This window comes from Oenanthe melanoleuca, chromosome 1, assembly GCF_029582105.1.
Source record: "Oenanthe melanoleuca isolate GR-GAL-2019-014 chromosome 1, OMel1.0, whole genome shotgun sequence".
Taxonomy (NCBI): Eukaryota; Metazoa; Chordata; class Aves; order Passeriformes; family Muscicapidae; genus Oenanthe; species Oenanthe melanoleuca.
In genome coordinates, this window is record NC_079333.1 from 94,262,146 (window position 1) to 94,288,473 (window position 26,328).

The 26,328-nt window shown below is 40.7% G+C and overlaps 1 protein-coding gene across 1 annotated transcript in view; it reads left to right on the forward strand.

Moving 5' to 3' along the window:
* Positions 1–1,276: 1,276 nt before the first annotated feature.
* EGFL6 (EGF like domain multiple 6) overlaps positions 1,277–26,328 on the forward strand; it is a 32,698-nt gene continuing 7,646 nt past the window's right edge. Inside the window, exons 1-8 of the mRNA XM_056491147.1 lie at positions 1,277–1,437; positions 5,273–5,382; positions 7,532–7,624; positions 10,369–10,488; positions 11,306–11,425; positions 12,101–12,235; positions 13,883–14,005; positions 20,416–20,742. Coding sequence (XP_056347122.1) covers positions 1,334–1,437; positions 5,273–5,382; positions 7,532–7,624; positions 10,369–10,488; positions 11,306–11,425; positions 12,101–12,235; positions 13,883–14,005; positions 20,416–20,742 — 1,132 coding nt within the window. The 5' untranslated portion in view covers positions 1,277–1,333. The remainder of the gene's footprint in view (positions 1,438–5,272; positions 5,383–7,531; positions 7,625–10,368; positions 10,489–11,305; positions 11,426–12,100; positions 12,236–13,882; positions 14,006–20,415; positions 20,743–26,328) is intronic.

The window sequence follows — 26,328 nt, forward strand, 5'->3', positions numbered from 1 at the left end:
GAGGAACATCTGTACTTTCAGAAGTCTGAAAAAATCAGCAGTAGATGTCAGCAACTTGGCAGAAGATTTTTCTAAAGAAGATTTTTCCTAATATCCAAGTACTTAACAGCTTGGGAAAAGTTTGTTCAGGGATGGTTCTGCAAGGCAAAGCCTGGAAAGCTTTAGGCTCAAATGCAGTTTCCCGTCGATGGAAACCCATGGCAGCGCTGCCTCGGGGGGACAGCGGGTGCCGGGGAGGCGGAGCCGGCGGGACACGGGGGAGCCACCAGGGCCGGGCTCAGGGCTCGCACCCGCCGCGGACTGACACCGGGGAGCACCCCGTGGTTCCATAGCCTGGCTCAGGGCTCGTACCGAGCACCCCGTGGTTCCACAGCCGGGCTCAGGGCTCGTACCGAGCATCCCTGTGGTTCCACAGCCGGGCTCAGGGCTCGTACCGAGCATCCCTGTGGTTCCACAGCCTGGCTCAGTGCTCGTACCGAGCATCCCTGTGGTTCCACAGCCGGGCTCAGTGTTCGTACCGAGCATCCCTGTGGTTCCACAGCCGGGCTCAGGGTTCGTACCGAGCACCCCTGTGGTTCCATGGCCCGGCTCAGTGTTCGTACCGAGCATCCCCGTGGTTCCATAGCCTGGCTCAGGGTTCGTACCGAGCATCCCTGTGGTTCCACAGCCTAGCTCAGGGCTCGTACCGAGCATCCCTGTGGTTCCATAGCCTGGCTCAGGGTTCGTACCGAGAATCCCTGTGGTTCCATGGCCCGGCTCAGGGTTCGTACCGAGAATCCCTGTGGTTCCACAGCCGGACTCAGGGTTCGTACCGAGAATCCCTGTGGTTCCACAGCCGGGCTCAGGGTTCGTACCGAGCATCCCTGTGGTTCCATGGCCCGGCTCAGTGCTCGTACCGAGAATCCCTGTGGTTCCACAGCCTGGCTCAGGGTTCCTACCGAGCATCCCTGTGGTTCCACAGCCGGGCTCAGGGCTCGTACCGAGCATCCCTGTGGTTCCACAGCCTAGCTCAGGGCTCATACCGTCGCCGGAGTTACACGGCTTTCCCGAGGAGCATCCCCGTGGCTCCACGGCCGGCTCCGGGGCAGCCTGCCCCGCCACCCTCCCCCTGCCCGCCCCGGCTCCAGGAGCGGGGAGCGCGGCCGGAGGCGGGTCCGCCCCGCCCCGCCCGGTTATACGGCCCCGTCCGTGCCCGCGCTCCGGCGCTGCCGCCGCGGGACGGCCGGAGGGACAGCCCGGGGACAGACAGCCCGAGGGACAGACAGCCGGGGACAGACAGCCCGAGGACAGACACACAGCGCCGGGCTGGCCGCCTGGCCGCCCGCGCCCGGCGATGGTGCCGGCGCCCGGGAGCGCCCTGCTCGCCGCGCTGCTCGCCGCCGGGCTGGGAGCCGGGCTGGGAGCCGGGCTGGGAGCCGGGCTGGGAGCCGCGGGCAGGTGAGCGGGGACGGGACGGGGCGGGCGGGGCGATGCCCTTTTGGGCAGGGCTGGTGCCGCTGCTCCCCAGCGGGTTTGGGGCGCTCCCCGGGGTGAACGCGGGTCCCTGCCCGCCCGTGCCCGGGGCAGCGGTGCTGAGGGGTGCTGAGGGGTGCTTAGCGGCTCCCGGCGGCTCCCGGCGGCTCCCGGCCGGCCCGTGCGCTCCCGCGGCGTGCGAGCGCTCCCCGGTACTCACACCGCAGCGCCGGGGAAAGCCGCAGCTTCAGCGGCGGCCCAAATGGGGAAACACCTGCAGCGCCTGTGGAAAGGTGTGAGCACCTCCAGTTCTTGGTCTGCCAGCCCTTCACCAGCAGCCAGTCATCACAGATGTTGCGTTCTATGGAAACAGGTATGCTTTGGAAACAGAAGGAGATTTTGAGAGAAGATCAATAAAACCACTTCATCCAGAGCAAGCCATTCCAGTGTTCCCTCTCCCAGTTCTCCAGAAGCAGAAGTGCTGCAGCAAGGCAATATCTCATAAAGGGAGAATTCGCAGCCACTGCATATGAAGCCTTTAAGATGTTTTGTGGTTTATTTCTTTGCTATTAGATCTGTGGATGGAAGCATTTGTCATCAACAAGTGGCTGTGTGCTGTTCCAGTGCATGCGAGGCTGTTGAGTGGTCAGCTCCTCAGGAACTGGAAGTTCATGAACTCCATACCTGCTCTTATGTCTTAGAGAAAGCACATATATTATTCTATACCACCTAACACCATTTTCAAGGGCAGGGGAAACGGACTGTCCTCAGGGAAGAAGGGGTTCCTTCCAGTCAACAAAACATGGTGGAGGGAGCATCTCTGGTCTATTACTGGGGTAGTTCCATGTGAAATGTTTCTTTTCTTCTACCTCCTGTCATTAGTATTGTTGCTGTTACTGTTCGTTTCCTATCTCTTTGCTATTTCCAGTAAATTGTTCCTACCTCAACCTGCGATCTTTGCCTATTATGCCTCCCATTCTCAGCTCCATCCTGCTGCAGGGGAAGGATGAGGGGAGATTGAGGGAGCAAGAGAGGGTGGGGGGTGATTGTGGAGAGTGTGCTGGGGGGACTGATTTGGAAAATGCCATTCCTAAACCATAACGGCAATACAGACTACAGCAGCAGTGAAACTTAGTCCCACTTAGTTTAAAATGCTGCTAATGGCTCACAGCAATATTTTAGCACCTAATGCAGCCAGGTTTTTATTTCAGCCACCTCATCTCAGGTGGTCCTGGGTTGTTGTGGTTACTGTTCATCCTCACTTATTTGCTAAATGTCACATAGTACTGTCAGCAATACCACAGCCACATAAAATCAAGTACCCACTGCTAAGTACCCACTTTGTTTCCTTTAGCATCAGTGCTGCCTCTCAGAGGACTGAGTTTTTCAGACATCACTGACCTGCACTGTGATCTGACCTGCACAATGTGCCTTCTCTTGCCTTTCTTTTTCAGTCACATATTTTGGCTGCAGGTTCTTTAAGGCCAGGAATTTTTTGCACACTGAGCAGACTGTGATAAGTCCAGCCATTTCACTCAGGTAATTTACATAGTCCCTCTGAAATCTTGCAGGAATATCAGACAAGGAGGGATCAGAAGTGCCCTGTTCCTCCAGTCTGCATTACTTCTTCCCCAGTGTCCAGGAGGGTTCATGTAACATTCTTCCAGAAAAGGTCTGCCTGCCTGAAAAATCTCTTCTTTCTAAATTTCTTTTTCAAAAGATGCTGAACTCCTGATAGAAATAGCTAAGTTGATGGGTGTTGATTCTTCATGGGTGAGAGGGACTAACCTGGCAAAACTGGTTTTCCTCCCAGATTTTGGGATCTAGTTGATCTTTCCCTCTGCCAAAAGTAAGTTTTATCTTGATGCTTGTTGTGGAAGTCAGAACAAGCCTTTCGACCTTGCCTAGGGCAATATCTATAGAGTTCAGCTATGTTAATTTAATTTGCAGCTTTATGGAACATTTCCCACTTTTAAAGAAAGTTTGTTCCAAAATCTTGACAAAGATTGTATACTTTATAATTACTTTTTTTAAAGTAAATTATTAAACATTTCTAAACCAGTTTTTCCTGTGAAAATGAGCAACTTCTGGAAAGGAATGAGATCCTTCTTCCTCCATGCTTTAGGCATTTTAACCTTCCAGGAGAGTCATAGCACTATCCAGATGCATTAAAAGGAATTTTTTGGGATGCAAGCAGAATCTATATTTACTATCCAGGTGAATTCAAGGCCACTCTCTAGTCGTTAAGCAGAACATATGTTCTTTAACTTGTGTACTTGCAAGTGATGTAAGCCAGCAGCATGTGGACAACAAAATGGAAAAATATTATTTTATTGATTATAGATGCAGAGACAGGGTGCTGATTTGTCACAGACACACACAGAGGAGTTACAGCTTTCAAAACCTTTTTCACCTGTCTGAAGATGTTCATGTACAAGTACATACACTCCTGTAAACTGCATCCCTGGGTTGATGGCAAAGGTTGGGTGGCTTCAGAACGATTTATTCCAGCACTGAAGCATTTTTACTTGGCAGGTGATACAAAGACCATCTCTTTCTTTAGAATATCTCAGATACATGAGCTTATGCATTTCCTCTGAACTTCCTTCTAGTTCCAATGGTTCAGCTACTAAAGAAAACTCTGGAGTAACATCTTTTGTCTTTGAAGTGTATGCATATATTTGTTCTACTAGTTTGCCTTGTTTTGATGAGAGTGCAACCGTTATAGATCAGTGCAGGAGGATACACACAAAGCACTCCTGCAATGGGCTAAAATATTACCTTTTTTGTGCCTCAGACTAAGAAATGCAAAAGTTCATGCCTGATGGCTTTTTTCCACCATTTTTTTCCCCATCATGAGATTTTTGTTGCAGTGTGTTGCCCCCCTTAGTACCCCAAATAACTTATTACAAAGCTCTCACTAAAAAGGAATTTTATGGGTCAAAACCAACACTTTGGATTCTTTGAAGAAAATGCATTTTAAATTATGACTTGGATAAAGCAATGGGGACAGAGGATTTTTGGATAAAGGAAAGAATTTCATAAAGGGGACAGGCATGTGGTGGTGGACAATTTAAGTAACAGCAAGCAGAGGAAAAAGAGAACTAAAGCCACAGCACTGAGAAGCACAGAGGAGGTCTAGAGGATTTACATAGTTGTGGATTGTCATCAGATTTATAATTTTGGCAACTAATACAGCAAATTTTCCAATTCTTGAAGCTGTTGATGTGCACAATGACTTTGAACCCTCTGGGCTTGTTGGCAGGTGAAATTAACATTAATTTGTATGGTCAGAGAGTCTCATGCAACCAGAATGCTTGGGACTGTCTGCACTTCTGCATGTATGTAGTGACTGTGAGTCTGCAAGTCACTAGCTTTTATGGGGCTGACTGATGTTCTCAACATGCTTTTCTGTAGAGCCAGTCTTTCATCATCTGAGGCAATAGTTCTGTCAGTTATGGCATCATATATTCAATTCAGTTATTCATGTGACACAAACTGATGCAGCCTCATTGACTTCACTGAATAAGATGACTCATTCTAGCAGGGAAGCTGGCTGTGTTTTTTGCCTTTGCCATGTTTCCCATTAGGAAGGGTTTACCTTGCACAGTTAATTTATTGCTGGTGAAACATTCCCATCATCCCAGTTTCTCTGATCAAATGCAAGCTTGCATTCCTGTCTAGGAACAGTTCTCTAGGTTTGGTGAAATGAAAATGCCTGACAGTGGATAAAACATAAGAGAATTGTACAAAGGGGTATGCAGAGGAATGGATTAGGGAATTTTCCTGCTGGAGCTAGTGTCTGTCCTTCCTCACACAGCTCGAGAGCGCGTGGGCAGCTGGGGGCTGTGAGCCAGCCTGGGCTGTGTCGCTACGGCTCCAGGTGGGATTGCTGTCCTGGCTGGAGAAAGAACAAGGGACACTGTGAAGGTAACATTCACTTTCTGTTTGTTTCCTCTCTGCTGCTGCACACTCGGTACTCAAAAGGAGGTTTCTCATGTCTGCCAAAAGTTATGGAAAGAAAACTTCTGGGGAGTGAAATCTCCTAACTCTGTGAGAGAGCGAATAAAACATGCTTGAGAGACCATGTCCCCAAAAAAAAGCATTGTAAATAAAACCTAACCATAACTCACATGTTCAAAAATTCTTAAATCCAGAAGGCACCATCTGTTCTAACCTCCTGCACAGCCCTGGTCAGTGGCTATGCTGTTACAGCTGTTGAGTACATGCCATAAATGCAGTGTTTTCTAATGCTATATAAAGACCCCTAAAATGGTTTTATATCAGTTAGTATTCTTTATCTTCAGATTACACAGCCTCTGAGAACCAGAACGTTTTAACTTTCAAAAAATATAAATAAAACCCAAGCAATAAATGCCTCTGACTTGAGCTTGGTTAGCCAGCCAGTGTTCTGGTCTGTTTGCTTAATAAAGAGACAATGACTCTTAAGACACTTCTAATTTGTAAGAGATCTACATATCCCAAGCAGAATGCAATGTGGAATCTCTCTCTCCAATTGTATTTGGGAGAAATGAAACAAAATCATAAAATATGTTTTAGAAATCTTTTTCAAATGTCTCACCTGTTGTCCTATAGAGTTTGGCCTTTTATATCTAATGAATTTGTACAGAGGCTTAAGCTTATTCTTTGCTAAAAATCCATATGCTAAAAGGGAAAGATGCTAAAATGTCTCTGCTCTGTATTTATTATATGCCATTTTAAGAAAGGAAAAAGGGATTATTTTAGTATTTCTTGCATTGCTTAATTGCACTTTAGTTTTGATGCAAATTAATACCTGGAGGGATAACTGGCAAATGTAACTTTTGATCAGCCAGTGGAGTAGGTTGTCTTGTTTTAAAGCAATAGGTTTTCATAAACTTTGAAGACTATTCTTTGGCAAATCACTTTAAGCCACCGGTAAGGTAATTCTGCATTGTAAATCCAGATGTGTTTTTCTCTGCTTCAGTGCTAACACTGCAAGCTGATCCTTTGCAGTCGTGCATCTCCTCAGTTACAGAAGAGAAGTGTGTCCATCCCATGGGAGAACATCCCAAGCAGGGATGCTTTGGATCCCAAGGGGACAAACTTGCAGTGTGCCACACTGCATTCAGGGCTGGAAGAAATGTTGAAAAATGCCTCAATCTGCTGAGTTAGTACCTTCAGTACATCTGAATGTATCTGTTAATGCAGGGAAGATACTTGAATTCAGAAAAATTAATTTTAATATTAACTTTACTGAATAGTAACTTTCCTATAGTTTGCAGATCAGCTTAACTACCTAAGGAATCAAGATTCACATCCTAGTGCACATTCTCTCACTGTTTCCTCAGAGGTAGTCCTGATATAAATGCATGTTTGGTTTGCTTTTCCTGAATAACCCCCATGCTGACAATTAGAGAGATTTCAGGAGCCTTAAGGCTTATAAAAGTCAGCATTCAGTTTCTGATTGATGAGCCAGAGGACTTGGAGTTGCTTTTCAATATGTCCAGGTTAAATGTGGCCCTCTCAAATTATTGCAAACCTGCTGCAATGGTGCTCGCTGGGATGTGTGGTAAGGACAGTTGCCTGATGACAGATGTGCTCTGGGTGTTCCACCAAGGGACAGACACTTTCCTTAGCTGCAGATGAGGAGATCCAAGACTGTAAACTGCTATAGGATTATGTGTCTCCTCTGGCTCTGGGAGAGTGCTGTTGCCTCTTTCCTACTCCAGATGCCAAGCACAGCAATTCAAGCTGCTGGCCAGCTGCTTCTCACATAGGCTTCCTAAAAAAAGGAAAAAGGCAAGAGTACAAAACTCAATTCGAGTTGTAAGCAATGCAGTAAAAAAAATGAGGGAGAGACCTTTTGTCTTTACAAACCTGGAAAAAACCAAATTCTTCTAATTCATGTTAGTGCCACTATTCTCAAGCCCAAATAAAGTCCTATTCAGCAGTTACTGTGCTCAGACTAGAGGGAGAGGTATGGAGGATGCTGAACCTGTGCAAAACATTTTAGGCAACTAAGCAGGGCAAAAGTTCTCAAATAGACTATTTCTGACTTTTTATTTTTCTCTCTCCTTTCTCTGCCTGACTCCACCAGCTACCTGTGGACATGGCTGCAAGTATGGCGAGTGCATGGGACCAAATAAATGCAAATGTTTCCCTGGGTTTACAGGAAAAACCTGTAATCAAGGTTTGTGCATATGCTCCAGAAAGGAGTCTGGTGATTTTCTGTTTCCTTATCTTGTACTATGGTTTTTATCATCTTCCAAAGCAGTAAACCAGGATGTTTTCTTGTTTATGTAGAAGAACTTAAGAATTTAAGCCCTTTGTAACTCCAGCATGCCAGGCAAATTCTAAGCCACCTTCAGCAGACAAAAGCTTGAACCTATATTTTATATATCTTTTGGGCTGATGACAAGGGCAAACTGTCATGCTTATAGTCAGAGAATTAAGGCATGGAGAGATTGTATAGGAAGGTATCAGAAGAGATGGAAGTCAATTCCAGAACCCATGTTATTTTTTTAACTAGCAGCCCATGTTTCTTTTTAAACTAATCTTCTAGTCAGAAAAACATGCAATTGTATGGTAGACAAATAATTTATCAATCTGCCTGGGCTGTTTGTATATGCTGGTATGTATATGCTGGTATTTCTGAGAACCACCATTGGGAGTCCTTAGAATTGCATTTTTAGAAACTTTAAATGCACCATTTTCCCCCCCATAAACTTGGAATTTGATATGGAAGTGTTTCAGTTAACACATTGGTAAGAACTCAACTTTTTTTTTCTGTTCCAAAATATGAGACCCCTGTCTTGGATCAGATTAAAGGTCACTGAGCATGGAGAGGCAGATGAGTGAACTGTAGGTGCTATGATGGAAACATGTCATAAAGGCCACACAAATGGTGAGGTCTGTCCTTTCTACCTTCCCAAGCTCCTGCAGACATGCTAAACACACTTTTTTATAGTCAAAACAGCCAATTCATTACACAGTATCTTTCAAACAATATGCCTTAAAGATGTGCTATTAAGTATTTTGGAAAAATCCATCTTTTGCTGTTTCTCACAGGGAAAGAAGTGAAATCCCCAGTACCTCTAGAGAGGAAAGGGAAAGAGCAGCAGTGGCTATATGTAACAGATATAAAAGTACCACTTACAACTTCAGCCTCTAAACGCAGAAGTTTAACCTCAAAAATTATTTGGCAGCTTAAATGTTACTAAAAGGCAGCAGAGAAGCCCTCAGCTTTGAGGTGTTTTCCCTGCAGTAACTGTGTGCATCTGACATGCTCTCCATTGGCAATCTGGTCAGGTCTGTGCACTTCAGGCACTGAGGCTTGGAGGAAGCACTGCACAGACCTGCACATGCACACTCCCTGTTAGCTCCTGGGCTTTTCTACCTTCTGAAGCATGGCCAGGATTTTTTCAGGTGATGGCTGGTACAGGCCAGAAGTGTCCAAGAGCTGTTTGTTTCAACAGGATAGCTGTATAGGTGGTCATGTTCCATCAGCCAGGAGTGTAATACCCACTTTTAACGTACTGGCAGATGTAGCCTTGGTCTGTCCTTACTGCAGAATGTCCTGCTGAGCAAGCTCAACATGAGCTAACTAAAACAACAGAGATAAGGGGACTGTATTAGTCTGCCACCAAGTCTGAGCTAAATTAGCCTTATCTCCATAGGCTCTTTTTAGAGCTGTGTATGCTATCTGTGCATTGTGAGAGATAGGTGCAGATAAGCACTTTTGAAAATGTATGGTCTAAGTGGAATAACTTTTGTTCTCTTGTTTCTTTGTTAAGAGGGTCTTACTTATTTACTGGAGTCACAGTAGCACAAAAATCCAGTGTGATTTGCAAGCAGGTTGTCCCTTTTCAAACAGACCCTGGGAGAATAATAGAATGCTACAACCCTCTCTTTTCCCTGGACTGAGCTGTAACAAACACTTGTGCACCTCCAAAAAGTTTATGCTTTGAATGGCCTGGAGGTTTTATTCCTGGGTCTGCAGGGTGTGACACAAGAACAGATGCTTCTCCCATTAGAGGTGGAGTTGCACAAGTTCAGTGCTTGCCTGGAGAGCTGCATCTTTACTGAAATTATATTATTGGTTAAACTGTTAAACACATGTTGAATGGGCTGCATGTGCTGCTGCATTCTATAAATGAGTTCTGTCTATTTACTAGTCACTACAAGAGGTAGAGGTGTCAGGTCATGTAAGTAAAAAACACAGAAGTTGTCCCCTTGTCATAGGCCAAATATCATTGTCCATACTGTTCACCCTGTACCACATAAATAAATGTTTTAGAATTCTCATTTTCTCCCTGTGAAGGAAAGATGTTGGGAATTTGATTTCACTTCTGAAAAGCTTTTAAATCCTGGATTTTGAGAAGGATTTAGGATGCTTTATTCTCAGGATTTTTAGATTTTTAATATTCTTTTAAAGTCAGATAATTATTATCATATATTGTATTTAATTTCTGCTGCTGATAACCTTGATGCCAGTGTATAGCTCAGAAAAATTAAAGTAAAAATCTTTGTTCCACTTTATCTCAAACTGTTTTGCTGTTCTTAGTCTCATGTTTTTTGCCTTTCTAATACAGAGGTCAATTGGAGGGCTAGAACCATAAAAAATCCATTTTAAAAACTCCAAAAAAAATGATTAGCTACAATTCTCTCCACCCCTCCACTTCTTCCTAACAAGCTGCCAGATGTGGCCAGAGTTTGCATTAATTTTTCAAGTGTAGAGGTCTGTGTATGTAGGTTTTACTAGCAGTCCTTCTGCCAGATGGTCTGCTAAACTCTCATCTTGCAAGGGGCTGGCTTATTTTCCATCCAGACAATTTCACTCTGGGGAGCTCCACACATTAGGCAACATTATCCACCTATAAGCATGAATATCTGTATAAAAGCCCAGCACTCACTCAGTTCCAATGACTTCTGCAGATCTGAATGAATGTGGACTGAAGCCACGTCCCTGTGAGCACAGATGTATGAACACACATGGCAGCTACAAGTGCTATTGTCTCAACGGGTACATGCTCATGCCAGATGGCACATGTGCAAGTAAGTAACAGAGCTGAAGGAACAGGCACACCAAAATCATCTAATCACATTTAATCCCAGCAGATTTTCTCCTTGTGATGGACAGATTTAGCTTATTCAGGATTTGTCCCTGGTACTGTCACAGCTGAAAGAGGCTTCCTACTTGGTAGTTCCTGGGTAAAGTAAACTAGGTCATACTTATATTTCGGTATTCAGAGGTGTTTTGGTCCTGGTAGAAGTAAAAGTCTTTGACAGTGTTGCTTCAGCTAGAGCAGCTAGTACAATCTCAGTGTATAGTCCTGCCAGTCCATCTGTTGAATAAGGATTACTGAATGTATTCAAGCAAAGCACCAATACAGATTACTTTTGACTGTGCTGAATCTCATGCCATTATTCCTTGCTTTACCTTTCTGTGCTCCACAACTGATTTATTTTATCTGTGTTAATATTCTTTTGACAGTTGATGAAAACTGTTCTTGCAAACATTTGCTGTAAGATCTAAGGCTTATCTAAGATTGTGAAAATAGGTCTTTCTACCTATCTTCTTTGTCTTTAAGCCAGCATGAAATGGAAAGCATTCTGCTTTTTTAGCCAACCTGATTTTTCAGACCTAGGAAAGCTTCTAGTTTTTTGGTGACAGAGTTTTGTTTGTAGAAAATATCTCAGGGGCTCCTGATTTTTTTAATATGGTAATTTATAAACAGCTTTATTTATAATGAATGGATTTTTGTTATTTTGATTAATTTCTGTATTTATCCATATCTAACTTAAAATTGTGTGATTCCTAGATTCCAGCCTGGAATTTTGCTCTTTTTGTTATTTTAAATATTGTTTTCAGGTTCTAGGACATGTGCCATGGTGAATTGCCAATATGGATGTGAAGAAGTGAAAGGGCAGGTGCAGTGTCTCTGTCCATCAGGTGGCCTTCAGCTGGGACCAAATGGAAGGACATGCATTGGTATGGTTAGGGAGCTCACTCTCAGCTTCCTTTCTGCAGGATCCCCAAAGCCATGACATTCTGGGGAAAGGTTAGGAAGTAGTTAACCCTCCTGGCTGGCTTAAATAAAGCTTCTTGTTACTCTCAGTGTGATGTAAAGTTTTCATACCTTTTCCAAAATAATTTTTCTTGAACTACTGACCATGTAATTCTTTGGATAACTCTCACCCCAGTAAATAAGTCAATGTTTTCACATGATTTAGAATCATCAACAGATTCAGTTTCTCCCTGTTGGTATGAGGCCATTAATTACAGTGCTCTGCATGCAGGATGCTGCCCTGCTGACACAGTGTTTTATAGGATTTGGGCATTTTGTCTGGATGGGGCTTTCTTTTTTTGTGATGACCCACAATACAAACCTCTCAGTTTTTCTCCAGAAGCCTCAACATTACCTGTGAGTTTCCTGTGATGAAGAAAGCATTGCTTATATTTGATACTGTGCTTTTCTATAAAGTTAGCTCACATTTTACTGCTTCACTCATAAGAACACGTGCAAAAGCCATTGCCAAATGTGAAATTATGACTTTTGTATTATTTGTGATACCAAGACAAAACAATTCCCATGCAAATCCCAGTGAGTTTTTTTCCCATTTTACCTTCTCATGGGTCTGACCAGCATCCCTTCTCCTGCTGCAGACATTGATGAGTGCTCCACTGGCAAAGCTGTCTGCTCGTACAACCGCAGATGTGTCAACACGTTTGGGAGCTTCTACTGCAAGTGCCAGCTGGGCTATGAGCTAAAATACACCAGTGGTCGCTACAGCTGTGTAGGTAAGAGCTAGCCCATGCATGTTCCTTCTTCATTTTTACTGCCTGTCATTGCCTCCAGCACGCTGGCCTGTCCTGGGGATGCTGCCTCAGAAATGGGTAAAAGATGTCACACTAAGAATATTCTTGATGGGACTTTGAATTTTTCTCCGTTTTTTTTTTTTTTTTTCCCTAAAAACTGAATGAGTGGCACTTACAATTTAAATTGCCTCATTGTGCAAAGTCAAGATGAGCAAGAGTCTGTTGTAAGTTGGCAACTCTTGACTAAAAAAAATGCTGCTTCCAGTAAAGGGTTAATTAAAGAACCATTTTTTGTTGTCTTGGCTTCAAACTGTGATGAATAAGCAGTCCCACAGTTTGTTTTTTTTTTCTTTTTTTTCATGTCATTACTGAGGAATGTGAAGAAAGTGCCTTCATGACTGTAAAAACAGTTATTTGGATGGTTTGTACAGAACTTGGGGGGTAGAAAGTATGAAAATAGTAGGTTTCAATTACTTTTCAAGTTTCTGCTGCATGACAATGTTCCTCCCTAAAAAAAAAACACAGACAAAAAGTTGACATGCTCAGGTGTTAAAACAAATGTCAAAACACACTTAACTCCTGTTACAATTCATTAGCTGAATGTTGGAAGAACAGCAAAGTCCTGCAGGAATATTGTTCAAGCTGTTGACTACACAAGGGCCTGGAAGGGTTGGAACTACTACATGTGCATAAAAGAGAGAATGAATGGGATTAGTTTATATTTAATTGATATTGGAAGTGAGGGAGGAAGATCATAAGGTTGGGAGATTTAAGTTTGCATTTCATGTTTGCAAACCCTGAGAGACTTCAAGGAGAAAATATATTTTCTTTTCTCATACATTATGTCTGCACGGGGGAAAAAATGGAAAGGTCTCAGTAGTCAGGATTTTATTTGCAAACCTAAATCTCACTTTCAGACACAGGAGACTTTTAAGTCAGTCTTCCTGCTACTTGTTTTTTTGCTGACTTACATTATGAGAGGACCTGTCAGCTGCTAAATATGAAGCAATCTGGATAAAATGTGAGTGGTACAAACATTTGTGCACCAACATGACTCCCTCATGTGGGAAAAATCAGAAATATCTTTGTGAAGGAGCAAAATCAAATATTCTTGGTGCCTGTATATTTTGCTGTGAGTTGAATGTAGTATTTTCTGCTGAATTTTACTTATTATATCTTTTTCATGCAGCATCATATATATGCTGGAATGTGAGAGGTAGCTTAAAAATCTTGAGATCTTGGCATACTCAAGGTTACTTTCCATTGCATTCTTTCTACAGTGAATGAAAGAATGGGAATGTTTTGGTGAGCTCTTTTTTAATTGATGTCACACATTCTCTTGGTGCCTTGTGCATTTTGTTGATGAAAGAGTGTGTACAACCTATGGTTTGAATCCTGTTCTCAGTCAGGAAATCACTGCATTCACCTTGTCTTTGCTGGGAAGCTCTATGTTTTCATGGATGCATGCACCAGCATCTGTGCATTTGGAGCTGACACCAAGCATTCTCTCCTAGCTGGATTCTTCTGATGGTCACTGCACTAACATTAGTGCTTACATACCTGGAAACAGCCTGTCAGGAGCTTTGGGTTCCAGCACAGTTTTCACTGAAGTGTTTATGTCTTCCCCAGATGTAAATGAATGTGTGACCAATACACACAGGTGCAGCCTCCATGCAGAGTGCCTCAACACCCAAGGATCCTTCCAGTGCAGATGTAAACAGGGCTACCGAGGAAGTGGCTTTGATTGTGCTGGTGAGTACCACTGGATGTCAGCAACAGTGCTGTATTGTTTTTCTCCAATAATTGATCATTAAAGGGCATGTTCTCAGAAAAGTCATGCTGAACAGTGCTGCAATACCCACCAAGCAAGACCTCTCCACAAAACAGGATATGACTCATAGCATAGTTAATACAAGTATCACTTGTTCAAATTAATTTTGCCTGCAAGTCTCCAAGTCTCATAATATCTCTAGGAATTGCAAGTAGAACAGAGAAGTGAATTTGAAGAAACAGAGAAAATAGTTTTAAAAATCAACTGTGATTTCTCCATGAACTCCCAAGGTTAACCCCTTGGAGGGATGTACAGTCCCTCCCAGAAGAGTTTCAGGCTAACTTAGCAAAAATGAGAAAGGGAGGAAAGCTGTGACTTTTCCGTCTGCCTTTGTTTTTCTATTGAATATGGAAGACTTCCTATAAAGATGTCATTTCCCACTTTAACTGAATGTGACCCTTCAAGAAGAAAGAAGGGAAGGCTGTTCTTGTCTTTATATTTAAAATGAACCTTTTAATTTATACCTTTATTAATCCTGGCAGATGTTTCTCCTGCAATATCATTACAGTTGTTTTCCTCAAGAGGACACTTGACTCCTGCTCAAACATTTTAAAAGCTTTTTCCTGTAGCAGATGAAGTCTACATAATATATAAATCTTTTCAAGTAATCCTTGATCAGATATGTCTTTTGATTATACTTCATGGTCACAGATGTTCTCTGAGTCCCTCTATTATTCATGTTCCTACTCTCATTATGGTAGCAATTGAAACTTACAATACACATTTATAAATTAATATGTCCACAGAATATTTTGAGTTGCAAGGGACCCACCTAGTCCAACTCCTAGCCTTGCACAGGAGAGCACCATTTTCTTGAGTTTCAACTTCCAGTAAAAAATATTGACATTTAACAAGGAAAAATACATAAAAATCTGACTGTTACTGAAGGGTTTGGTATGGACATAGATTACCAGAGCAGAGCTGTGTAGAACATTCTTCTACTCAAATTCAATGTTATGAGCCAGGTTCCTTGCTAGACCACATCTCTTGTGATGTCACTGCAGCTCACTGAAATGAAGGAATTTCAAAGCAAACTGACATGACACATCTTGGTATGGTTTTGTGAAAACAGAATGTACCAGAGGTGAAGTGTTAAACAAATACACCTCTGAGAAAAATAGTCAGGTTTGTTATTGTTTCTTTTCTCATTTATTTGCCTTTTTCTTTATAATGAGAAGGTAAAATTTTCCAGGGAAATTTTCTTTTTGACTAATTCTATGTATAAAATATTCTTTTGTCAAGCAAAAACAGTTCAACAAGAATGATTGCTTAAATATAAATAACAAATATTTTCACTTGTGGAGAGAAATTTTTTGATGCCTAGCCCTGTATAAAAATCAGTTCTGAAGTCAGATGATCCCTATCTTCTCACAGGTGTTTTTCTTACATAGTTTGGTATCTGCCTACCTCCTCCTGTCATATTTCCAATTACTGAAATCCATTTGTTGTTTAGTAGAGGAAGGATCCATACCATTCATAAACTTAATAGAACACACTAAATGGATAAGAGATTTATTACAAGAAAGGATAGAGGAATAACATACAGTAATGAGAGCAGAGCCACAGGCAGGTCAAAAGGTGAGAGTCCAGCTAGAAAGGTGTAAACAACAATAGAGGAAGATTAAAATACAATCAGTGGTAGGTGAGCCTTGAAATGTAGAAATGTTAAATAGAGAGTGGTTTCTCTGGTGGTAATTCCCCCACATATATCTTTTTTTTTTTTAAAGGAAAGTGGAGGAGATTCCTTTAGCTCTGAATGTTTCAATAATTGACTTTTTACTGCAATCCTCAAGAACATCTGACCAGTGTAACTGGATGGGGACAGGACATGTCTTGCTATTGGGGAAAATGTTTTTTCAAACATTGACACAAACAATTGGATGTACCAGCCAACAGTGAAGCACTAAGTGTACTTCATGTCATATGACAATTGTGGAAAAGCCTTGCCTTTACTGCAGCCAAAAGAATTTTTGGGTTTAATGGGATGAGAACACCATCTTGGGAATTTAGGGGCTGAAGGCTGTGGCTTCACACTTCTTTTGGTGACAATGGCTACAGTTCCTGTGGCCCATTCCAGTTCCCAGCAGATGGGCCTTGGCTTGTGCTGCAGCTGAACAAAAACCTTCTTCAATAAGTCTCCAGTGCTCCACATAATTATTCCCACAGAGCTGGAATCCTGTTTTCACAGGCAAGCATTATCTCTTAATAGCAGTTGTCTCTACTATTAAAAAAACTGGCTACCATGGAAGCAGTATTTTTTTTTAAATGAAAACTATTTTAATATATAACTTAATTTTTGGAGTATGAAAGAAGAACAGTTAAGCACATTGTTTATTATTAAATTCCTGTGGCTACATCTCGTGCCATCAAATAACCTTATAAGTGACGTGATATGTAATTCACCTTTGCAAAGAAGGTGGTGGAAATTCTTTCATTCAATTTGCATGTCAATACACTAACTTGGAGAAAGCTGCTGAAATGTCAGGCTGCAAACACTGCTGCTGGTATGGATATGACCTGTGATGATTTTATCATTTAACACTCCTATATGTATGAAACATTGGAGACCATTTCTGAACTGTCTGTAGCACACATGTTGTTTGAGAATCCATAGAGATTAAGTGATTTGAAGGATCCCTTAAAGGGATCCTAGTCATTTCCACATCTGGCCTCTATGTTGCTGCAATCTGTTGCTGTTCTCTGGTTCACATGTTTCCTGATTTCCTATTGTGCATTGAAAACCCACATTTCCCCTGCCACATGCTTCTATGTGTATTTCAGCTTTTATTTCATTTAAGAATAGAGTCGTACAAGGTTCCATAAGCAATTAAGACTCCTGGGGGGAAAAAAGAAAATAATCTATTTTTGATTCACTTTTTTGGTCCTGCAAAATAACAGGAAAAAGGATTGCTATTTTTAAGTCTACATGTATCACTCTAAGGAGGTCAACAATGGCACTCTTGTTATTGCCCAGCTAGAGACAGAGGTTACTCTTCTTCATTATACTTTGCTGGGAATCTAAGTGTCAATAAAAAATCACACCAGCCCTCTCTCTGCCTCTTGTATTACTTATTAATTTTTGCTGATAGGGTAACCCTTAGATCTTATATATATATTATTTTGCTTTCTTATTAACTTGCCAATCCTGAGAACAGTTTGCTTTGACATAATAAAGTTTCAAAGCTTCAAAAGTGATTGTGATCCTATCGCTGGGGATATTCTTAAAATTCAATTCAGTATGAAGTCAAATACTGCTGTCATTCTTCAGTAACACTTTTGTCACCACACATTTCCTACTAGATTCCTACATCTTGCTGGCTGATGTAGTCATGTATTAAGCACAGTCCAGTGTGACAAACTTGCTCTGATTTCTCAAAGTATCCTTCTCTAAATAAGAAAGTAAAAAATTTTAGAAATTAAATAGGGTAGCAAGGCATATTGGTAGATGATGTTCCATGGTGCATTGAAGAAAATAATAGCCCAGGATCTGTCTTTTAACCTTTCTATGAAAGCTTTCAGGCTCTTTTAAGAATATCTAAAAGAGGTTGATAACTTTTAGAATGATTTCTTGAAGTATGTCATGCTGATCTAATCTTTATTCATATTGACAAACTCCACCTACACGTGGTAGATGGTTGTCTGTCTCCCACAACACTTCTCCAACTCTTATATAGAGAAGCTATAAAGGGAGCTGTGAAAGGATTTGTAAGCCAGTCTCCCAGGCTTGTCTCTCACCAGGTTTTTAAATACTCTGTGAGGTGTGAAGGGGGAAGCAGGGGGGTGCCCTGCAGGGCAGAGCAAGTTACCTCCTCCTGCATCCCTGTATGGTCAGGGCCAGCTCCAGCTGCAGGCACAGGGGGTGTGGAAGGAAAACAGACCCTTGTCTGTCCCTCTCTTGTAGCATCCCCTGAGTTATTCCCTTTAACAATGCAGCACAGAGTCAATGGGCTGGCATATGCTCTTTATGTATTTTTTTCAACTCAGCTTTCACAACTTGGTCATTAGACATCCTACAGCAATCCATTTCTCTGGGTTTATAATTTTGTACAGCAAATGATGACAGAAAAGTTTTACTTTTATCCTCAGCCACCATTTGCCTTTGTTTTCCTACTTCTTACCTTAATTCTCTCTAATTCAAAGAAAGAAAATACCTTTCAAAACTGAGATATTTTATTATTAGGGTAATAAACAGAAACTGCATGAGCAGGAGGCATTGATCTGCATGCTTCCTGATCAAAGTACATAAGGAAGAGCTGGGGTGGAATGCTCTATATTTCTTTGCACTTTCCAAAATTCTCTACAGTCACATGGACAGATAAGTGCACAAATGTTTGTGACCAACATGTCTGCATTTATCCACATATCTTGAGGCAAAGGGTCCTGAAAAATCACTGTCTCAGGTGTAGCACCCCAGAGCACCAGAGAAGGTGAGCTGCTCATTCAGGCAAGTCCACAGGCCATGGATTCAAAAGAACAGACTGATTTTAAGGTGGTGTATCCTTACATTGCATTAGTCCTCCTGCAAATTATGGCTAGACACAAAAAGCCTTAAATCTACACCTCTGGCTGCTCTAAAGATGAATGCAGATTGCAAGGAGACCAGTGCTGTGTCCTAAAATATGCTTGGTGTCTAGAGTTTCTGTCTCCACAAGCATGGAGATTTCATAATTCAGCAGCAAATTGGAGTCTGCAAGCACATGGCAATTTATACCTTTTCATCCCCCTATTTTTGTCACTCCTGTCAGTTGATTTTCCACACTGCTTAATTTTGCACGTGCAAGGAGATTGGTTTTCTGACACTGCAGAGATTATTATGTTGAACTGTAAGAATTTTCCATTTCATGAGGAAACTTCAAAGCAGAAACTAAAAGCAGATGTAAGGTTTGCTGAGCAGTCAGTCCTATGGCTGTGAAAATCCCCATAGCCTCTCTATTAAAAGCTTGAAGCTTCTTGTTACTGATAGTCAAGAGGAAATTTGTTTGGAATTAAGTTTTCCTGTTAATTGCTATTGCTTTTTATTCATTTTATTTGCATCTGTTTACTCCAACAGCAATTTCAAAAACACCAAATTGCTACAGTGAGCCACCAATAGTCTGATTCTGTTCCTGACATACTAAACAGCATGCAGCTGCATTTGCCATTAAAAAAAAGTGACAAATTCACAGTGATAGGATTGTATTTTCCCGAAGTAAATATAAATTCAGGGAACTTTCTTCTTTTCCTACTAGACTGAAGTTCTATTTTATTTACTGGTGTTTTTATTTCTGCTGTGTCTCCATGAAAAGAGGCACAGAGAAAATAGTACTACCCAAGGTTCCAAGTCCAATTCATCTGTCTCAAAGTACTTTCATTAACACAAAGTGAGGAGCAAAATAGGAATATATTATTGCCCTGATAATATAAGCATTAGACAGTAGAAATGAAATGAAAATAACTGCAGCATCAATACTGATTGAGAATCAAAGATGGGAAGCAGTATATGAGGCTGTTCTGATCCAGTGATGAAAATAGTCTCTCTTTATGAAAAAGCTTTTTTATAGCACACTGGAACTGTTCAGCCTTCATTGTTTCCTAGGTAGCTCACATAAAGGACTCAAGCAGTAGTTTATGACATGGTTGTGTACAATATTTGATTGTAGCATCCAGAAGGATAATTTCATGTCCAAGAGGAATCATAAAATTATAAACTCTCAGGAAATGTCCCATTTATGTTCTAGTCTGTCTTGGAATTGCAAGATGGTAACAGTTTGGCATTCTTGGCTGCTTCTCTGAATTTTGTTTTTTCCCCCTACAATTAAATAAGAGCTAAAGAAATATGATGGAGGAGTTGATGTATGTCTTCTGAAAGTATCCTCCATTTCAGTAGCTTTCAGCCTGCCAAGGAAGGAAAATTAGTCAGAGAAGTTCACAAAAATAGCCAAGAGAAATGCTCATTATTATTAGGCTGCTGTTGTGGAGGGGATCCCAGCTCCATGGAAAATTTTGGTCCAAATATCGAACAAGGATTTTTGGTTTTTGCCTGAGCTCCAGTGTAAAAATAAGTTAAGTAAGGAGCTCTATGGCCTGTGTTACTCCTGTGTTACACAGAAGTCTAAAGAGATCATTAGAGAGGATTGCCTTGGTCTTTTTATTACTGTAACTCAGAGTTGTCTATACAACAGAGTGAACATGTGCATGTGTGCTTGGTTCTGTGCAGAACTGGATTTATAGCAGAGAATTTAATTCCATGTGGCTCTGGAGCTTGTAAAGGACATTACAGTCCCATTTAAAAACATTGTCATTGCTGAATGATCCCTTAGATGAGTATTTTATATTTTCTTCTTGGTTCTAGTTATCCCTGAAAAGTCAGTGAAGGAAATTGCAAGAAGCCCTGGAACAGCTAAGGACAAAATTAAGAAACTCCTTGCACATAAAAGCAGTGTGAAAAAGCATAAAACAATCAAGAATGCAATCCCAGGAGCAGCTGTGACACCACCTTCTAAGACCCACTTGCAGTTGCTGGACTTTGAAGGTGGTATTGATCTTGGTGGGAGCTACAGTGAAGAAGAGGAAGAAAGTGCAGCTGCTGCAGAAGAGGAGGCAGAAGAGTCAGATGAAGAGGAGAAGGAAGATTTTGAAAATCAAATTGATGAGCGAAGCCTTAGAGGAGATGTCTTTTGTAAGTTTGTTTCTTTGTTTTTGATGTCTGGCTTTAATGTAAATATGTATAAACACTAAAAAATGATCACAAAACATTACAGACACTTTATCAGAATTTACATAGAAAATGAATCACAGAATCATAGGATAGTTAGGTTCTAATTAATGTTTTTGAAAATACATTTGGAGACTGAAAAACACAGCAAGAAATTGAACAGCATATTAGAACTAGATAATCTTTAAGGTCCCTTCCAATCCAAGTGATTCCATTATTATAACTGGTTTTTAGTACAAATGTCTCAGTCAAACATTCTTCAAAGTAGCAGCAAAAATAATTACAATGAAAAACACACAGTCAATTGTTCATTCATTATATTTTCTCCTTCCAAAGTATAGAAAAATAATAAACACTATCCCACAGCAATTAAAATTATAATAATAAAAATGAAAAAAAAAAAGTTAACATTCAGTTTATTGCTATTTAACCTGGAAAGAGAGATAAGTATATATTTTTAAAGGAAAGGTAATTTTAAAGTCTTCTGGAAAAACTGGTCAGTAAAATTGTAATTCTGTAAGACAGCCAAGAAAAAATGTAATTGTTCACTTAATACATTGGAGCATGCAGGCTTCTCTGCCAAAGGCATGCTTCTAAAATTGCTCTTTTTTTTTGTTTTCAGTGGTAATTGGCCTTTTTTAGTTTAAGCTAAGGATGTAGACTAATATTGCTTCCTCAAATTAAACTAGGGAGCTGATAAACAGAACAAAGTCAGGTCTTTGCTCACCAATCTCCTCCCTTCCTGCAAATATTCCCAGTGAGTGTTAATGGCATGTTTCAGGTTTGCTGACAGTACCAAAATGGGGAGAATGACCCATTCACTGAAGGGCAGCCCTGCTGCTAAAGGGCTCTGGCCAGGCTGTGGAGGTAACTGACAGCAACAATATGAAGTTCAACAAAAGCAAATGGAAAGGGGGAGAAAAGCCTCATGCTACATTATGGATTTGGGATGACTGCTTAGGAAGATGCTTTGCAGTAAAAGGCAAGTTTTGCACTTCCCATTACAAGACAAATGGGAATGGGACACACTGGTATGAATCTAGCAGTGCTCTGCCAGGGAGAACATGAGGAGAGGCTGAGATAACTTTTTTTCAGCTTTGAGAAGGGAGGGCTAAGACGAGATCTTAATGATCTCTTCAGCTATTTAATGGAATGTTACAGAGAAGGAATGGACAGACTTTTCTTGAAAATATACAGCAATAGGACAGGAAGTGACAAATTCAAGCTGGAACAAAAAAAAAAATTCTAATTAGATAAATTGAAAAGACTATTTCACCATGAAGGTGGACAAAATTTGGGATGGGTATGCAGAGAGGTTGGGAAGTGCCTATCCTTGCAGATATTCATAATATGACTGAATTGGACATTGAGCAATACCCTGATCAGGAAGTCAGACTAGGTAACCTAAAAATGGCTCTTCCAACATGATTCTGTGATTCATTCTGTGTTTTCAAACAAGCATTTCAAAGTAGTTCAGAAAATAGTGAGTGTAGACCTGCATCCTGGAAGATGCTGGATTTCTCTCGGGTACTATAAGCACATAAAGTCACAGTTTTTTCAGTAATTTTTCTAAAAATCCAAAACATCTGCTACCTAGCTGCCTGCAAAAAGAGTCTTCTGTTTGTCAGCTTTTAACCAGATAAAATGGTGACAAATTTCTGACTAAGCTGCCATGCCTCCCAAGTGGAGGATTCTGTACTTAGGACATCACTCTCCCTCTGGCCAGCCACACCTGAGCCCCAGACTGTGTCTTCACTCAGCCTTTCACTCCTGACTAGCATATGCCACTTCCTCTAAAGAAGTGTTCCTCCCATCTTCTGAGGATCCCTTCATAAATTACTTACCTAAAAGAGGCAGCAGGTGCAGGAGCTGATGCTGAATTGGGGTAGAAGTTTTCACTGTATGGCAAACTACCCTTGGGGTTCAGCCTTGCTGTGCTGGTACTGCCAAATGCATTTGAGAGTCTCAGAGCAAAGGATTAAGTGACTTGCCTCTGTTCTCACAAGAAGCAATAAAACACAGGTCTTCTGGTGGCCATACTTTTACATTTAGAGAACTATGTTTCACACACATTTCTGCCAAAATACTATCCTGAAGAAGGACATAACTCTTCCCAGTCATGCTAATTAATCCAAAGCTGGCCATAATTTTACAGAAACTGGAGAAAGTGAGCAGAAGACTGTTGCAATATATATGTTGATATTTGTTAAGTTTGGGTTCTCAGGTACTCAGGCTTCTTCATGAAGGTAAGCTAATGGGGGGCTTGTGTGTGCGAAGAGGGTGTTGTGAAATTACCAGACATGTTGGGCTGAATGTGATTAGACTGGGAAAGACTCAAGAAGATTGACTAATTACCAGCAAAATGCTTATGGAACCTGAAGGGAGCTTGACCCTTGGCAAGAGTGTGTTCCCTTGCAGCTGCAATTTTAAAAGCTTAAAAGCTTTTATTTCTTAACAGAATTGTGGGAATATTGCTGATCTATCACTTTTAGGAGCATAGTATTTATATAGTATAGGTCCATTATTATTTATGGTAAATAATAAATTAAATATTTATAAATAATACTGCTATTTGTTATAGATATATTTATTCCAAAATTTGTGCCATAAAGGACTATGGCCTTTTCTGATTCCTCAATTTTGAGGCCTGTTTAAAAAAACAAGCAAGCAAAAAACAAACAAACAAACAAACAAACAAACAAAAAAAAAAAACCAAACCAAAAAACCAAACCAAACCAAACCAAAAAAAAACCCAAAACCCAAGTCAGCCCTTCTGTTCCCTTCTGCTTTTCTGGGAGGAAGGCAGGGAGGGAGGGAGGGAGGGAGGGAGGATGGGATGGATGGATGGATGGATGGATGGATGGATGGATGGATGGATGGATGGATGGATGGATGGATGGATGGATGGATGGATGGATGGATGGATGGATGGGGTGGGATGGATGGATGGATGGATGGATGGATGGATGGATGGATGGATGGATGGATGGATGGATGGATGGATGGATGGATGGATATATGGATATATGGATATATGGATATATGGATATATGGATATATGGATATATGGATGGAAGGAGCTCAAACATCTCAACAGGTGTCTTTTTTGGCCTGCTTGGACAGGTCAGGTAGAGCCACACTGGGTTTTGGCTAAAAGGACAAAGGGCTTTGCTCTCTCTGCCTGGTGAGACAAAGGGAACTTGGTCTCCTGTACTGGGCTACATGACCTGATGCAATTGCAAAGTGGGGATTATGCAACTTTCCAGTTGAGTTCTCAGAGCTACACTACTTGGAATGCACTAATTTTCGAGATTTCAGTTTGAGTGAGGGCACATGGGGAAACTCCTTCATCCATAGGAAAATCCAAGGCATATATTGTTGTCATGATGATTGGTGAGATCCTTTTTCAAGGACCTTCCCAACCAAACCAGGATATTTCATTACATATACCTGGGCTAGGCAGAGAGGCAGAGTCTACTTGTTTCTACAAAATTTGCCACTACAGATGACAGCAGTAACAATCAATATTACTGCTTGAAAATATTAAAGCATTGTGGTTCATCTGTATTTTGCCCATACTGCCTTTGATCCAGTCACATCTGACTGGAATTTTCCCTTAAGAGATTAATAAGAGATTCCCTAAGAGATTAATATGCTGAATTTGTTAGAGATATTTTATTTTGCTAGGGAATTCTGGCAGAAAGTTGTTTGGCTGCTTCATGCAGAGATAGCAGCATGCCCAAGATGTAGTTTCATTAAGTTTGTGAATTCTCTGTTATCTGTGGCTTTCTTGTTTGATACCAGCTGTGATTCAAGAATTTAAAGCACAGAACCATTTTCATTTCAGGATACATTGCTTAACTGTGTTTTCTTTCCTTCTAAATTTCCATGTGCTGTACTTGATCTTTGTTATCATAAAAATTCAGTCATGATTCAGGCGCTTAATTGAGTGAACATTTGGCTTTAAAAACACTTTCAATTTTAATGATATTGAGTGATCCTTCAGAAAACATCATTAGCTCAAATATACAGCTCATAAACCTGTACATTTTTTCCTTTCTTTGCTCATGTCTATTCAGCAGATTCCTTTACCACAACATTAAATTCCTCCATATAATCCCCTCAAGTATTCACATAGCATCTGCCTTTTGTATTATTAATATTGATATTATTTGTCTTCTGGGGAGAGTAGCTAATTAGGAAAAATAGAAAAGTCTCTTTAAATTAATGTATTTTTTATCATAGTAGTTTTACTACATAATAAATGCATAGGGACCCATAGAAAAATATTGTAGGAAAAAAAGAAAATATTATCTAGAAATGGAAATTATTAAAATAGGCCCAAAAAACTGGACCTTCATGAGACTTGCTATTTACCAATTTTTTTAAAACAACCACACAACAGATAAAGACAGCAAAGTGAAGCCCACAATATATGAGAAATGTCAAAATTAAGGTCATCAATCAAAACGTTTTTCTTATATTTTTGTATCTTAGGATACCATTTGAAATTAGTTCAATTACTATATTCCATGGGATTCTTGCCTTGTCCAATGTGAGGAAGGACCTGTCCTGTTGTGAAGGGTGCAGTTTAATAAATAGGAATATTTATTTATTAATATAATAATTATTCATTGATATTATTATTCATCATTAATTATCTTCATTATTAAATATTTTAATAAAAATGAGAATAAACCATAGTATTGGAAAGCTCTTTATTACATGGAAAAGTGCCTTTTCTGTATATGACAGAAGACACAGAGAGCTGGACCAAAGTACTTGGTTATATAAGCAAGGATTGTAGAGATGCTACATTCAAGCTCCACTGAAATAATTAAGCACAATAGTATCTAACATTTGAGTATTTTTTGGCCACCATTGGTAATTCAAAATGGTATTGCCAGCTGCAACTAAATTTTATATTCTATGCTTTATCAGTTTATGAAATTCACATCATGCTTACAACTCCTGTAGTATCATGTAGCCAGCCACATTATTACACAGAGACACTTCCTTTGGTAGCATCAGGGATGATAAGGAGGGATTAGTATTTGGCAATACTGAAAGTGGACTGCTCCTGTTATGGCTTCACAGCTCTTGATGCTGAACAAGACAACTCCCTCAGTTAATCATGATGTTTGCTCTCAATCTTATTCTTTTCTGGTAATTATACCACTCTGAGCTATTAATGCTCAGATCACAGCTCAGTTCATAGCTATACATGTCAAACTTCTGGTAAATGTAATTCTTTCAGAGCAAGATGTGGTAGCAGAGAAATGGGATATTCCTGTGAGTCCAACCTAGTGGTATACCATATATATAGGAAACTCATCTTAGATTTACTACATCTTATATTCTGCTTGATATTTTACAGTTTTACAGAAATACCCACTGTGTTTTTCTGGGTTTTGTTTTGGTTTTTTTATAATGGGCTTGATGACATCAGTGGTTAAGAATGTGTGGCACCATGATATGACATGAAGGGGTTTGTATGTAGAGATTACATATTGGCTATTGCTGCAGATAAGCAGATGGGAGGCATCTGCA